The sequence below is a fragment of the Papio anubis genome, chromosome 1 (genome assembly GCF_008728515.1).
Source record: "Papio anubis isolate 15944 chromosome 1, Panubis1.0, whole genome shotgun sequence".
In the NCBI taxonomy this organism is placed as follows: domain Eukaryota; kingdom Metazoa; phylum Chordata; class Mammalia; order Primates; family Cercopithecidae; genus Papio; species Papio anubis.
The window spans coordinates 51,490,010-51,506,970 of NC_044976.1; the positions used below are offsets into that span (position 1 = coordinate 51,490,010).

Genomic DNA, 16,961 nt, shown 5'->3' on the forward strand with positions numbered 1-16,961 from the left:
GTTTGGCCTTTTTTCATAGTTCAGCCTGGCCTTTTAAGCCTTTAAGAAAGGCCTCTGTGCCTTTCCAGTAGGCTTCAACCTAGTGTTAGGTCCTGATCTTCTGTTATTCAGTCAACATCAGTTCAGTAGTGACTTACTGTGCACCCACCTCATCATTAGGTACTGTAGGTCACTGGTTGTCAAATATGAGGTCTACTCATAGACCGATTCGGAGCCTCCTGAAGCTTTTAAAAATATATGTTCCTGCCTGAGTATGGTGGCTCACGCCTGTAATCCCAGCATTTTGGGAGGCTGAGGCAGGCAGATCACTTGAGCTGAGGAGTTCGAGACCAACATGGGCAAGATGGTGAAACCCTGTCTCTACAAAAAATGTAAAAATTAGCCAGGCGTGATGGCCATACCTGTAATCCCAGCTACTTGGGTGGGAGGATAACTTGAGCCCAGTAGGCAGAGGTTGCAGTGAGCTGAGATCATGCCGCTGCACTCCAGCCTATGTGGTAGAGCCAGACCTTGTCTCCAAAAAAAAAAAAAAAAGATTTTATATATATATATATGTTCCTGTCCTACCCTTAGAAATTCTCTTTGGTCTGGGTTGGTCCTAAACAATTTATATTTTTTCAAAGTTCCCCCAGAGCTTCTCATTCATAGCCAGATTTGAGGGCTAGGGTTAGGATATACAAGGTAACTACTAGCCTCAGGAAGTATATAAGAGGCAGATAATACAAGAATACAAATACTTATATATTTAAATAAGCAATTATAATACAAAGCAGTGTGCTATAGGAGAAGCACAAAGCAGAAGTATGAAGAGGAGAAAAAGGGAAGGGAGGATGGCAGGGTCATGAAGATTTGCTAAATCCCATGACATGCCAGGTGTTTTGCCAGCATTTCTAGCTACTTGAGTTTTGAGGAAGGAGATTCAGAAAGAGGAAGGGTGTTTAAACCAAACTGTTTGCTTTTACCAAACAGGTTTAATTCCTTCTTGCCTATACAAACTCTACCTTTGTTATTTTCTCAATAATAATACACTGTTCTAAGTACACTTCATGTACAAGTGCATTCAGTTTTCATATCGATTTTTCTCTTTTACAAAAGAAGAAAATAGAGGCATGGAGAGTTTAAATAATTTGCATGAAGTCATCAGGCTAGAGAGTGGCAAAGCTAAGATTCAAACACAGGCTATGTATTCCTAGCATCCAGGGTCTTAACCATTATACTGTACTTCAGTGTCCTTTCCTCAGTGGAAACGCCCATCTTCAAGTGCTCTCTCAAATGTTATCCACCTTATGAAGCTCTTCCTGTTTCACTGATTTTTTTCCATAGATTGAATTAATCTTTCCCTTTTTTGAACTCCCATACTTTCTCAGGACTTTTCTTTTGACATTTATGCTTGTAGTATATATTATAATTATTTATAAGCTTTAAAAAATCTTCCCTATTTAAGAGCCTATGAAGTCAGGATTCATATTTCATTTGTCTCTCTACCTTGAACAGTGCGCAATACATTGCATATTTAAAGGGATAGTTGAATATGTTATTGCTCCTTTAACATCTAGAACGTGGCATGGAGCAAAGGGAATACATTTGTTTAATGTGAGAAGAATTAGGATCATTAGGAAGAATTCATTGGAAGGTAGATTTTGGCTGGATACAAGACAGAACTTTCTAATATGGCTTCTCAAAAATGGAATAGGTTGCCTCCTGAGAGCATGCATTTACCTATCACAGAGGCTGTGCACAAAAAATACATGTAACAACTTGATAGGAATGTTGTAAGGAGAATTTTGCCCATCTGTTGGGCCTTAGATTTGATGAATTCATAGATCCTTTTCAATTCTATTATAAGATGCTCTGATCTCCTGTGGGAAGTAATTATTTCTCTTTCTGCATTCACGTAGTTCTTGATGTTTTTAATGACACATATATTATTATTCTATCCTGTGATTTTTGTTTACATGTTTCAGTACTTTTAAAGGCATTATAAACTTCTTAGGTCTTAAGAATTTGGGTGAAAATGATATGAGAATAAGTGGAATTTTAGCCAAGGGACCTAGCATTTTCAAATCAAACCATGGCTTAGCTCTCCTACTCTATAAGAGGTTGCCAAAATAAATCCTAGGATGATGACTGATAAGACCTAAATCCAATATAAACTCTTAAAAAGCCAGCAAGTCAGTAAGGGCTAATTAGCTTTTCACCAAAGTTTCTATTTTACCTTTCATCATATCCTCCAGGACACCCATCCTTATTTCCATTGCCCAGAGTTTTGCATTTTTACCACTGCAATGTGAGGAGAGGTAAATTTTATCATTAAACTCTATTTGTGCCAGGACAAATGGAGCCCAGGAGATGGTGTCTACCCTAGATACCTGTTACTAGCTAGAGATAACTAGGAGAAAGCCCTGAATTTCTATTTCTATTTCTTTTCTTTTTTTTATTTTTGAAACCAAGGTTTCACTTTGTTGCTCTGGCTGGAGTGGAGTGGCGTGATCACGGCTCACTGTTGCCTCGATTTCTTGGGCTCAGATGATTCTCCTATCTCAGTCTTCCAAGTAGTTTGGACTACAGGCACGCACCTTCATACCTGGCTAATTTTTTATATTATTGGTAGAGACGGGGTTTCGCCATATTGCCTAGGCTGGTCTCGAACTCCTGGGCTAAAGTGATCCACCGATGTCGGTCTTCCAAAGTGCTGGGATTACAGGCATGAACCATCATGCCTTCTTTTTCTTTTTTCTTTTTTTTTTTTTTTTTTTGAGACAGAGTCTCGCTCTGTCGCCCAGGCTGGAGTGCAGTGGCCAGATCTCAGCTCACTGCAAGCTCCGTCTCCCGGGTTCACACCATTCTCCTGCCTCAGCCTCCCGAGTAGCTGGGACTACAGGCGCCTGCCACCTCGCCCGGCTAGTTTTTTGTATTTTTTTAGTAGAGACGGGGTTTCACCGTGTTAGCCAGGATGGTCTCGATCTCCTGACCTCGTGATCCACCCGTCTCGGCCTCCCAAAGTGCTGGGATTACAGGCTTGAGCCACCGCGCCCGGCCTCTTTTTCTTTTTTTGAGATAGAGTCTTGCTCTGTTGCCCAGGCTGACGTGCAATGCAGACATGGTACAAACATGGCTTACTGAAGTCTCTACTTCCTGGGCTCGAATGATCCTCCCACCTCAGTCTCCCAAGTAGCTGGGACCACAGGTGTACACTGTCACACCCAGCTAATTTTATTTTATTTTTTCTTTTGTAGAGGTGGGGTCTCCCTATGCTTCCCAGGCTGGTCTCAAACTCCTGGGCTCAAGCAGTCCTCTCTCCTTGGCCTCCCAAAAAGCTGGGATTACAGGCATGAGTCACCACACCCAGCCCCTTATTCTTTCTTCACAATTTTGCGGATAGAAGATTCATTCTTACCATAGATCTTAGCAACCTCAGCATACCATTTTTTACCCTTAAAGTTGGGAACTTCCACCTTTTCACTTAAAGGAAGCACTTGTATGCACATCTGAATTGCTACTTCACTCCTCTTGCGCTTTGGGGCCATCATTAAGTAAACTAAGGATGACTTGAACATGAGCACTGCAGTACCCATCACAGTCATTCTAATAACAGAGATAGTTACTAACTGACTAATGGGTGGGTAGCATATACCACTTGGATATGCTGGGCAAAGGGATGATTCACATCCCAGGTGGGATGGGGCTGAATGGCGTGAGATTTTATCATGCTACTCAGAACAGCATGCAACTTAAAACTTATGAATTGTTTATTTCTGTCATTTTCTGTTCAGTATTTTTAGACCATAATTGACTGAGAGTAACTGAAACTGTGGAAAGTGAAACCATGGATGTGAGGGCACTACTGTATTTTACTTTTGTTTTTGAAATATATTTTACATGTGATAGATAATTTTGTCAGGCCTCTAAGCCCAAGCTAAGCCATCATATCCCCTGTGACTTGCACATATACATCCAGATGGCCTGAAGCAACTGAAGATACACAAAAGAAGTGAAAATAGCCAGTTCCTGTCTTAACTGATGACATGCCACCATTGTGATCTGTTCCTGCCCCACTCTAACTGATCAATTGACTTTGTGACAATACATCCTCCCCGCCCTTGTGCTAATGTACTTTGTGATATTCCCCTGCCCTTGTGAATGTACTTTGTACAATATACCCTCCCTGCCCTTAAAAGTTCCAAGATGGCCGAATAGGAACAGCTCCAGTCTATAGCTCCCAGTGTGAGTGACGCAGAAGACGGGTGATTTCTGCATTTCCAACTGAGGTACCAGGTTCATCTCACTGGGGCTTGTCGGACTGTGGGTGCAGTCCGTGGAGTGTGAGCCAAAGCAGGGCGGGGTATCGCCTCACCCAGGAAGCACAAGGGGTCGGGGAATTCCCTTTCCTAGCCAAGGGAAGCTGTGACAGATGGCACCTGGAAAATCGGGACACTCCCACCCGAATACTGTGCTTTTCCAACGGTCTTAGCAAATGGCACACCAGGAGATTATATCTCGCACCTGGCTCCGAGGGTCCCATGCCCACAGAGCCTCGTTCACTGCTAGCGCAGCAGTCTGAGATCGAACTGCAAGGTGACAGTGAGGCTTGGGAAGGAGCGTCTGCCGTTGCTGAGGCTTGAGTAGGTAAATAAAGCAGCCAGGAAGCTCGAACTCAGTGGAGCCCACCACAGTTCAGCAAGGCCTGCCTACCTCTGTAGACTCCACCTCTGGGGGCAGGGCATAGCTGAAAAAAAGGCAGCAGAAATTTCTGCAGACTTAAATGTCCCTGTCTGACAGCTTTGAAGAGAGTAGTGGTTCTCCCAGCATAGATTTTGAGATCTGAAAACGAAGAGACTGCCTCTTCAAGTGGGTCCCTGACCCCTGAGTAGCCTAACTGGGAGACACCTCCCAGCAGAGGTCGACCAACACCTCTGCTGGGAGACACCTCTCAGCAGAGACCGACCAACACCTCTGCTGGGAGACATCTCCCAGCAGAGACCGACCAACACCTCATACAGCAGGGTACCCTTCTGAGATGAAGCTTCCAGGGGAAGGATCAGGCAGCAACATTTACTGTTCTGCAATATTTGCTGTTCTGCAGCCTCTGCTGGTGATACCCAGGCAAACAGGGTCTGGAGTGGACCTCCAGCAAACTCCAAAAGACCTGCAGCTGAGGGTCCTGACTGTTAGAAGGAAAATTAACAAACAGAAAGGACATCCACATCAAAACCCCATCTGTGTGTCACCATCATCAAAGACCAAAGGTAGATAAAACCACAAAGATGGGGAGAAACCAGAGCCGAAAAGCTGAAAATTCTAAAAATCAGAGTGCCTCTTCGCAGCTCCTCGCCAGCAATGGAACAAAGCTGGACGGAGAATGACTTTGATGAGTTAAGAGAAGAAGGCTTCAGACGATTGGTAATAACAAACTTCTCCAAGCTAAAGGAGGATGTTCGAACCCATTGCAAAGAAGCTAAATACCTTGAAAAAAGATTAGATGAATGGCTAACTAGAATAAACAGCATAGAGAAGACCTTAAATGACCTGATGGAGCTGAAAACCATGGCACAAGAACTATGTGATGCTTACTCAAGCTTCAGTAACCAGTTCGATCAAGTGGAAGAAAGGATATCAGTGATTGAAGATCAAATGAATGAAATGAAGTGAGAAGTGAAGTTTAGAGAAAAAAGAGTAAAAACAAATGAACAAAGCCTCCAAGAAATATGGACTATGTGAAACGACTAAATCTACGTCTGATTGGTGTACCTGAAAGTGACGGGAGAATGGAACCAAGTTGGAAAACACTCTTCAGGATATTATCCAGGAGAACTTCCCCAACCTTGCAAGGCAGGCCAACATTCAAATTCAGGAAATACAGAGAACTCCACAAAGATACTCCTCGAGAAGAGCAACTGCAAGACACATCATTGTCAGATTCACCAAAGTTGAAATGAAGGAAAAAATATTAAGGGCAGCCAGAGAAAAAGGTCGGGTTACCCACAAAGGGAAGCCCGTCAGACTAACAGCAGATCTCTTGGCAGAAACTCTCCAAGCCAGAAGAGAGTGGGGGCCGATATTCAATGTTCTTAAAGAAAAGAATTTTCAACCCAGAATTTCATATCCAGCCAAATTAAGCTTCATAAGTGAAGGAGAAATAAAATCCTTTACAGACAAGCAAATGCTGAGAGATTTTGTCACCACCGGGCCTGCCTTACAAATGCAGACCTAATAGACATCTACAGAACTCTCCACCCCAAATCAACAGAATAGACATTCTTCTCAGCACCACATCATACTTATTCCAAAATTGACCACATAATTGGAAGTAAAGCACTCCTTAGCAAATGTAAAAGAACAGAAATTATAACAAACTGTCTGTCAGACCACAGTGCAATCAAACTAGAATTCAGGATTAAGAAACTCACTCAAAACCACTCAACTACATGGAAACTGAACAACCTGCTCCTGAATGACTGCTGGGTACATAACAAAATGAAGACAGAAATAAAGATGTTCTTTGAAACCAATGAGAACAAAGACACAACCTACCAGAATCCCTGGGACACACTTAAAGCAGTGTGTAGAGGGAAATTTATAGCACTAAATGCCCACAAGAGAAAGCAGGAAAGATCTAAAATTGACACCCTAACATCACAATTAAAAGAACTAGAGAAGCAAGAGCAAACACATTCAAAAGCTAGCAGAAGGCAAGAAATAACCAAGATCAGAGCAGAACTGAAGAAAATAGAGACACAAAAAACCCTTCAAAAAATCAGTGAATCCAGGAGCTGTTTTTTTGAAGAGATCAACAAAATTGATAGACACTAGCAAGATTAATAAAGAAGAAAAGAGAGAAGAATCAAATAGATTCAATAAAAAATGATAAAGGGGAGGGCTATCACCACCAATCCCACAGAAATACAAACTGCCATCAGAGAATACTATAAACACCTCTACACAAATAAACTAGAAAGTCTAGATGAAATGGATAAATTCCTGCACACATACACCCTCCCAAGACTAAACCAGGAAGAAGTTGAATCCCTGAATAGACCAATAACAGGCTCTGAAATTGAGGCAATAATTAATAGCCTACCAACCAAAAAAAGTCCAGGACCAGATGGATTCACAGCTGAATTCTACCAGAGGTACGAAGAGGAGCTGGTACCATTCCTTCTGAAACTATTCCAATCAATAGAAAAAGAGGGAAACCTTCCTAACTCATTTTATGAGGCCAGCATCATCCTGATACCAAAGCCTGGCAGAGACACAGCAAAAAGGGAGAATTTTAGACCAATATCCCTGATGAACATCAGTGCAAAAATCCTCAGTAAAATACTGGCAAATTGAATCCGGCAGCACATCAAAAAGCTTATCCACCACGATCAAGTTGCCTTCATTCCTGGGATGCAAGGCTGGTTCAACATACGCAAATCAATAAACGTAATCCATCATATAAACAGAACCAAAGACAAAAGCCACATGATTATCTCAATAGATGCAGAAAAGGCCTTTGACAAAATTCAACAACCCTTCATGCTAAAAACTCTCAATAACTAGGTATCGATGGGACGTATCTCAAAATAATAAGAGCTATTTATGACAGACCCACAGCTAATATCATACTGAATGGGCAAAAACTGGAAGCATTCCCTTTGAAAACTGGCACAAGACAGGAATGCCCTCTCTCACCACTCCTATTCAGCATAGTGTTGGAAGTTCTGGCCAGGGAGATCAGGCAGGAGGAAGAAAGAAAGGGTATTCAATTAGGAAAAGAGGAAGTCAAATTGTCCCTGTTTGCAGATGACATGATTGTATATTTAGAAAACCCCATCGTCTCAGCCCAAAATCTCCTTAAGCTGATAAGCAACTTCAGCAAAGTCTCAGTGTACAAAATCAATGTGCAAAAATCACAAGCAGTCCTATACACCAATAACAGACAGCCAAACCATGAGTAAACTCCCATTCACAATTGCTTCAAAGAGAATAAAATACCTAGGAATCCAACTTGCAAGGGAAGTGAAGGACCTCTTCAAGGAGAACTACAAACCACTGCCCAGTGAAATAAAAGGACACAAACAAATGGAAGAACATTCCACGTTCATGGATAGGAAGAATCAATATCATGAAAATGGCCATACTGCCCATGGTAATTTATAGATTCAATGCCATCCCCATCAAGCTATCATATGGAATAAAAAAAGAGCCTATATTTCCAAGACAATCCTAAGCCAAAAGAACAAAACTGAAGGCATCGTGCTACCTGACTTCAAACTATACTACAAGGCTACAGTAACCAAAACAGCACGGTACTGGTACCAAAACAGAGATATAGACCAATGGAACACAACAGAGCCCTCAGGATTAATACCACACATCTACAGCCATCTGATCTTTGACAAACCTGACAAAAACAAGAAATGGGGAAAGATTCCCTATTTAGTAAATAGTGCTGGGAAAACTGGCTAGCCATATGTAGAAAGCTGAAACTGGATCCCTTCCTTACACCTTATACAAAAATTAATTCAAGATGGGTTAAAGACTTAAATGTAAGACCTAAAATCATAAAAACCCTAGAAGAAAACCTAGGCAATACCATTCAGGCCATAGGAATGGGCAAGGACTTCATGACTAAGACACCAAAAGCAATGACAACGAAAGCCAAAATTGACAAATGGGATCTAATTAAACTAAAGAGCTTCTGCACAGCAAAAGAAACTACCATCAGAGTGAACAGGTAACCTACAGAATGGGGGAAAATTTTTACAATCTACCCATCTGAGAAAGGGCTAATATCTACAAAGAACTTAAACAAATTTACAGAAAAAAATCAACCCCATCAAAAAGTGGTCAAAGGATGTGAACAGACACTTCTCAAAAGGAGACATTTATGCAGCCAACAGACACATGAAAAAATGCTCATCATCACTGGCCATCAGAGAAATGCAAATCAAAACCACAATGAGATACCATCTCACATCAGTTAGAATGGTGATCATTAAAAAGTCAGGGAACAACAGGTGCTGGAGAGGATGTGGAGAAACAGGAACACTTTTACACTGTTGGTGGGACTGTGAACTAGTTCAACCATTGTGGAAGACAGTGTGGCGATTCCTCAAGGATCTAGAACTAGAAATAACATTGACCCAGCCATCCCATTACTGAGTATATATCCAAGGTAGTATAAATCATGCTGTTATAAAGACACATGCACATGTATGTTTATTGTGGCACTATTCACAATAGCAAAGACTTGGAACCAACCCAAATGTCCATCAATGATAGACTGGATTAAGAAAATGTGGCACATACACACCATGGAATACTATGCAGCCATAAAAAAGGATGAGTTCATGTCTTCTGTAGGGACATGGATGAAGCTGGAAACCATCATTCTGAGAAAACTATTGCAAGGACAGAAAACCAAACACCGCATGTTCTCACTTATAAGTGGGAATTGAACAATGAGAACACTTGGACACAGGGTGTGGAACATCACACACCGGGGCCTGTTATGGGTTGGGGGTAGCAGGTAGGGGTAGCATTAGGAGATATACCTAATGTAAATGACGAGTTAATGGGTGCAACACACCAACATGGCACATGTATACATATGTAACGAAGCTGCACATTGTGCACATGTGCCCTAGAACTTAAAGTATAATAATAATAAGTACTTTGTAATATTCTCCCCGCCCTTACATGTGCCCTAGAACTTAAAGTATAATAATAATAATAAAAGTAGTTTGTAATATTCTCCCTGCCCTTGAGAACTTTGTGAGATCCACCCCCTGCCTGCAAAAAATTGCTCCTAATTCCACCGCCTATCCCAAACCTGTAAGAACTAACGATATTCCCACCACCCTTTGCTGACGCCTTTTTCGGACTCAGCCCGCTTGCACCCAGGTGAAATAAACAGCCTTGTTACTCACACAAAGCCTGTTGGGTGGTCTCTTCACACAGACGCATGCGACAAATTTTATATCTTTTGGAGAGAAAAACTGCTCTATTATAAATATACATTCTTCAGTCTATGCTGTGTCTATGAAAGCTTTTTGCTCTTTGAAACTCAACAAGCCTTTTCTTCCTCAAAAATTCAGGCTCTGATAGTAGAAAACCATGCTTTTTAATGTTGTTTTTGTTAAAGCGTTTAGATATCTAATTTGAAACTAAAGCCGAATTATGACTTTATTGTACTTGGCCGTCTTGATAGTATAGGAAGGTTTATAGGTTCAAGGAGAAGGAAGAAAAGACCTCAGATAGTAACTCATAATGTTATCCCCTATAGCTTTTCCATTCTGTGGCTATTCATAGCGCTTAGTGTCCTTATCTTTGTTAGCACTTTATATTTACATTACACTGTGAATCCTCTGTTATCTTTAACATTTGGTAGAGTGCTTGATACATGTTCGTATGGTTTATTTTTAGAAGCAACCAGATTGTATACTCTTATCTATGTAACTGAGTCCTAGGTCAGTTACTTTCATGTAAAAAGGTTGACCAACATCTTATTAGGAAATGTTTGCAGCAAGATGATGGTTTGTAACCAGTTGGTTGGAAGTACAGGTGGCCTGGAGTTGCATTTGGCATCTGAATTATGAACAGCCTGGTGGGACTCAGCCCTCAACCCATGGGATCTGACACTATCTCCAGGTAAATAGTGTTAGAATTGAAAGGAATTACAGAATACCTCATTGGTGTCTGTAAAAGAATCGATTTGGTATTTGGGGGAACCCCTCACCTTCCCGACATCTGGTTACAGAAGTGTGCTGTGAGTATGCTGAGAGGAAAAACAGCTTGCTTTTTCTCTTTACATCTAGCTTATAATTTACATCACTGTTAGGGCTTAGAAAACCATACACCAGAATAAAAGCCTCAGAAGCAAAAATTTTTCTCTGGCCTTCTCCTGGTCTCCTGTCTCTCAGTCCCATTCTCCCCACCGAGGCCAGCCATAGAAACTGGAATCCCTCTTCCTCAAGGTAGATCTTGAAAGCCATAACCCCTTTTCCCCAAAGCCAGTCATAAAACCTAGAATACTACTATAACTTCCCTTCACCTTTCTGTGTAAAAACTGGTCATAAAGAAATTGTCTGACCTATCTTGTTTGACTGTAGGTCATAAGACCCCAATTCCAGAAAGGGACCTGCCCCACACCCAGAAGGAAGGAATGCTGCTCACAGAGGCCATGAGGAACCTAGATGGACAGGCCTGGCTGGGTTTCCCCACTCAGTCTATTAGTATTAGATCATACGCTTTTTGTCCAATCATATTTCTATACGGCTGTTTCATACTTCGTCGAACTTAAGCATAAAATGGACAATTTCCCCTGTATCTTTGGGTCTTTATTCTGAATGCTCCTATGTATACATGGTGAATAAATTTGTATACCCTTTCTCTAATTAATCTGACTTTTACAAGTTGATTTTTCAGGAAACCTTCAGAGGGCCAAGGAGAACTTGCTCCCTTTGCCCCTCTGTACCTATCTATCCATTCCCCAGTTATTTCACTTCTAGATTATCTAGATTTTCACTGTTGTAACAATCTGATGAACAGATAGCTTTGTGTGTAAAACTTTCCCAACATTTGATTATTTCCATGGAATGGTTTTGAAGGCATTTTAAAGACTCTTCATAACTTTGTACGTTGCTTTCCAAAAAGGTTGTCCTGGTTTAAACTTTGACCAGTTCTGCATGGAGGTGACTATCTTGCCATAGTTTCCCCTGCATTGATTATTCCCATTTTTAAATATTCTTACCAATTTGATTGGTGTAAAATGGTATCTGTTTGATTTTTATCAATGGCGAGTTTGAGTATTTTCTCAAATAGTTGTAAATTGCATCTATTCTTTTGTGAAGACAACTAGCAGTGTATCTAAGACCAGTTTGAATATTTTTTTGTCTTACATATTCATTTAGGCTTTTCATAAAGGCAGATTTCCAATAAAACTGATTGCCCCCAAGTTTGGGTCTAATAGAGTCATTTCAATTTGGCCTTCCTCATTAATTTCTAAAATGTTCACAATTCAAAAAGCTATTACCAGGTGTGGAGCTACCTTTTTTTTTTTCTCTCTTTTCTTTTTGAGACAGGGTCTCGCTCTATAATCTTGCCTTGCTGGAGTGCAGTGGCATGATTATAGCTCACTGCAGCCTTGACTTCCTGGGCTCAGGCCATCCTCCTTCTTCAGCCTCTTGAGTAGCTAGGGCTACGGATACGTGTCCCCATGCCTGGCTGATTTAAAAAATTTTTATTTTTAAGCTGGGGTGCGCTGGCTTACACCTGTAATCTCAGCACTTTGGGAGGCCGTGGTGGGCAGATCACAAGGTCAGGAGGTCAAGACCAGCCTGGCCAATATGGTGAAACCCCATCTCTACTGAAAAATAAAAAAAAAAAAATTAGCCGGGAGTGGTGGCATGCGCCTGGAGCCCCAGCTACTTGGGAGGCTGAGGCAGGAGAATCACTGGAACCTGGGAGGCGGAGGTTGCAGTGAGCTGAGATTGTGTCGCTGCACTCCAGCCTGGGTGACAGAGCAAGACTCCATCTCAAAAAAATAAAATAAAATAAAATAAATTTATTTTTAGTGGAGATGAGGTCTTGCTATGTTGTCCACGCTGGGAGCTACCTATTTTAAAATAGTGTTTAAGATACTTGGTCTATAAATATATAGACACTGCTTAGAAATGAAAAGCAGCAGTTAAATTTCTTGGGGAAGTTGGAGTTTATACAGGAGATTGTCACAGGTACTCAGGAATTGGAAGTTGTGGCTGGTGATGTGCCTGGAAGAATAGGCACTGTAACTAGTAGACCTGCAGATCAGTCTATCCTGATAGAACATTCTTTTTTTTTTTTTTTTTTTTTTTTGAGATAGAGTCTTGCTCTGTGGCCCAGGCTGGAGTGCAATGGTCCGATCTCGGCTCACTGCAAATTCCGCCTCCTGGGTTCACGCCATTATCCTGCCTCAGCCTCCTATGTAGCTGGAACTAGAGGCACCTGCCACCAGGCCGGGCTAATTTTTTATTATTTTATTTTTAGTAGAGATAGGGTTTCACCATGTTAGCCAGGATGGTCTCGATCTCCTGACCTCGTGATCTGCCCGCCTCAGCCTCTCAAAGTGCTGGGATTACAGGCGTGAGCCCCCACGCCCGGCCCTGATAGAACATTCTTAACCCAGCTCTCCTTTAATAGCTGGTCCGATAGAAAGGCAAACAAATGTACATCTAGAATCATGGGTTCTAACCTCACCTCTGGAATTAGCCTGCTTTGTAACCATTCACCTTTGTGTTTCTCAGTGTTTACATCAGTAAGTTCCTTTTAGCTCTAAACATCTTTGATTTTATTATTCAGGGGACAGAATGTTATCCTTGTGAATCCGGAACTTTTCTTGTGAGTAGCTGTGAATAGGTCTGGAAAACAACGCATTCTTTTTTGTGTGTGTGTGTGTTTTTTTTTTTTTTTTTTAGTAGAGACGGGGTTTCCCCGTGTTAGCCAGGATGGTCTCAATCTCCTGACCTCGTGATCCACCGCCTACCAAAGTGCTGGGATTACAGGCTTGAGCCACCGTGCCAGGCTTGTTGGGAACTACTTGGAGGAAAATAATAGGAAAAATTTCCCATACCAGCTAAACTTTTTAGGGAATGTGAACTTCCAAATCCTTGTTTATTTTCTTTTAATACATTAAAAATAGTAAAATTACATTATTTTTATGCCATTTTCCCAGGACTAGAGAATTGTAGATTCAGTGTTTTGTCTTTCAACATGCCAGAAAACGACAGGTTGAGTAAGTTGAAAGAGTGCAGGAAAGAAATTTAGAGAGAAAATAACTAGCTGCAAAACCCTTCAGTGTTTTAAGAGAAGTTACTATTTACACAAACATTGTCTCAGCTTAATCAAGTGCTTTAATTTAAAGTCACAAACATCCCTTTTCTGGCTTGAGAAAGCTGGTGGAAGCAGCTTTCTGATCCAACAGACTCAGTGCTCTGTGTTCGATTTGTTAGGTCTTGCTCAGTGTGCAGAACTCTGCTGGCAGCTGAGAGGGGAAGCCGGAAAGAGGCAAGTTCCTGGTGCAAAGGTGGCTCTGCAGCATAATTTAGGCCTTGGAGGAGCTGTGGTTGTAACACTCTACAAGATGGGTTTTCCGGAAGCCGCCAGGTGAGTGACATTCTGAGTTTTGTGTGTCAATTAATCCTTCTGACTTTTCACAGTTGATGTTTTACATGTAAAAATTTCTTATTTTATTGTCTTAGTATTTAAGGAAAAGTATCTCATTACATTGTTTTAAGAACATGGCTTTAAAAGTGGCCATCAGGTTTTAAATTTAACAAACTTTAGGAGAATTCTGTTGAAAAAGGACCCAGGATAGTCACGAGAGTACTGAACCAGCCTGAGCTGGCTAGGTATGGATCTCGGCCCTCCCAACCTGAGTTATTTAGGCAGGTCTCCTCATGGCCTTCCAGGCTTCTGAGGTGGTTTAGGGAGTCACTAAATGTGCTGATTGGATCTTTGCAAATTTGTATTTCCGAGTCCAGCTAATAAGCCCTCGTTGCTGCTAGAATTCTTTTTGTCTCTTGCTGACTTTCTTCGTCTCCTTCAACTGCCCATGCTTCTCAATTTGCAGGCACTTTCTTTCCCATCCCACTCAGGATCCCTCAACTCCCTTGCTCATCTCTCAGAGAAGTACTCCTCCCCAGAGGAAAAAAGCACCCCTCATGTCAAAGGCTCAGCTTTCCTTGTTCCCTGCTTTTGTTTCCAGTCACTTTCTGTAACTTGGTTATCTTTCCATTGACTCCTTTCCCTCTGTCAGCATACATGTTCAGGTCTTCCCTTAGATCTCTTTTTTTTCCTTGCCTTAATTGTTGTTGTTCATGATGACCCTTTTATGTTGAGCCACCTTTATTTTTTCTTTTTTTTTTGAGACGGAGTCTCGCTCTGTCGCCCAGGCTGGAGTGCAGTGGCGCGATCTCGGCTCACTGCAAGCTCCGCCTCCCAGGTTTACACCATTCTCCTGCCTCAGCCTCCTGAGTAGCCCGGACTACAGGCGCCCGCCACCGCGCCCGGCTAGTTTTTTGTATTTTTTAGTAGAGACGGGGTTTCACCATGTTAGCCAGGATGGTCTCGATCTCCTGACCTCGTGATCCGCCCGTTTCGGCCTCCCAAAGTGCAGGGATTACAGGCTTGAGCCACCGCGCCCGGCCACCTTTATTTTTTCAAGCTGGAATACCTCACAGTCTAATTTTTTACCTCACCATTGAGGTCAGTGTCAGGTAAGGCCACCAGGATCTAAATGAAATTGAATAACCTTGTCTTTATTTTCCCTATTTACTCTCTTTAACCCTGCTGTAGCTTTTGACATTAATTGGCTCCCTTTTTTGAAATTCTTGGTAATTATTTAATCATTTATTCACGCTTTTTTGTTTCTCCAACAAAGGATATGAGACACACCTCTTTTTTTTTTTTAATTATACTCTAAGTTGTAGGGTACATGTGCACAATGTGCAGGTTTGTTACATATGTATACATGGAGACACACTTCTTTTATTGAGTCTATTATATTCTTCTGTAAGCTCTTGGATCTCTTGTCCTCTCCTCTTTCTCTGCCCAGAATATAATTTCTGTTGTAAGACTTATAATTTAAAGCCCGTCTCAAATACCATCTCTCTTTGAATATCCACAGCACTTTGTACGTTTTTGGGTACTATCTAGTTGGTTTGGTTGCACTGTATCCAGTTTTTAATTCCCTTTATTATATGAAATCCTTGAGGCCTAAGACTGTGACTTACATCTCTTGTTCCTAGAATCTCTCATATGTTTATTGAACTGGAATAAAAGATATTGAATCTTAAGTTTTTATGGGTTTTTTTTTTTTTGAGACAGAGTCAACATACTCTTTTTCAAAATGCTGTAGAAGCTCAGAGGAAGAAATTATTATGAAGAAAGTAAATTTGAGCTGAGATGACTAGGATTGCCCAGCAGAAGTACAGGAGAAGGGCATTCAAGTCTGTACATAGGTACAGAAATTTGAAAATACAAGGAGGTTTGACAAGGGGTTGTGCTGTGTGGGTACAGAGTAGATTATTTTGTGTGTGTCTGGGTAGAGGGACAAAGTGGGATTATGGTTTTGAAATGATTCAAATTACACATTTTTTGCAGCATGAAGTGATGTTGTATCCTTCTAGGTGCATCATATCTGGAGGTGCATGAGGTTGTTTAACCCATATTGGTGGTGTTAGCTTTATTCACTTAATGTGGCATCTACCATGTTTTCCTCTGAAAAGTTGCTGTTCTTTTCTTTGTAGTTAATGAGAATTTGCAGCAAGATGCTTTGAGATGATACCATTTTTTCTTTACTTTTTACCTGGCATTATTCTGTAAGGAAGAACTTTCCGTTGTCTTCCATTTCAAAATTTATTCATGTATTTATATATACATACATACAAACTCATGAATTCTTATTGTATTCACTGGGTTATAGTAAAGTGGTATCAATTATTTTGATTTTCAAAATGCCCCTGATTTGGCCAGTGGGAACCTGATCAAGTTGATTCGTTTTTCCCTATGATTCCTTTTAGTAGTTCCTTACTTTCTAGCACAAGAAGAGATTCCAGCCTCAGCCCTAGGATCAGTCATTTCTCTGAGTCCTGGTTCCTTTCAGTAGAGAATGGTATATGGAAACCACAAATGGCTGTTAGCTGTGTGCTTGTTATTATTACTTCTAGGCCTTTTCAGCAAGCGCAGTAGCACACGCAAGCATTACTTTAGTTTTGTTTTAAAATAGATATTTAAGGAATGCACACAATAATCTTAATGTGATGTATGTCTGTTTCCATACTCATGTAGTCACCAGTTTGTTAGCAGTTAGAATGAGGAATTTATAAAACTAGTTAAATGTCACTTGTATGTGACAACTTTTTAAATTTTATAGACTAGAGTTACCAGAGACAGATTTTTTTTTTTTTTGAGATGGAGTCTCCCTCTGTCATCCAGGT

General features: G+C 41.1%; 1 protein-coding gene across 3 annotated transcripts in view; it reads left to right on the forward strand.

Moving 5' to 3' along the window:
• SCP2 (sterol carrier protein 2) overlaps positions 1-16,961 on the forward strand; it is a 124,927-nt gene that overhangs the window by 76,678 nt on the left and 31,288 nt on the right. For all 3 annotated transcript variants that reach the window (XR_002523576.2, XM_003891901.4, XM_021941651.2), the window contains exon 12: positions 13,974-14,127. Coding sequence is in view for 2 of the 3 variants with exons in the window: in XM_003891901.4 (XP_003891950.2) it covers positions 13,974-14,127 (154 nt within the window). In the remaining variant the exon portion in view is untranslated. The remainder of the gene's footprint in view (positions 1-13,973; positions 14,128-16,961) is intronic.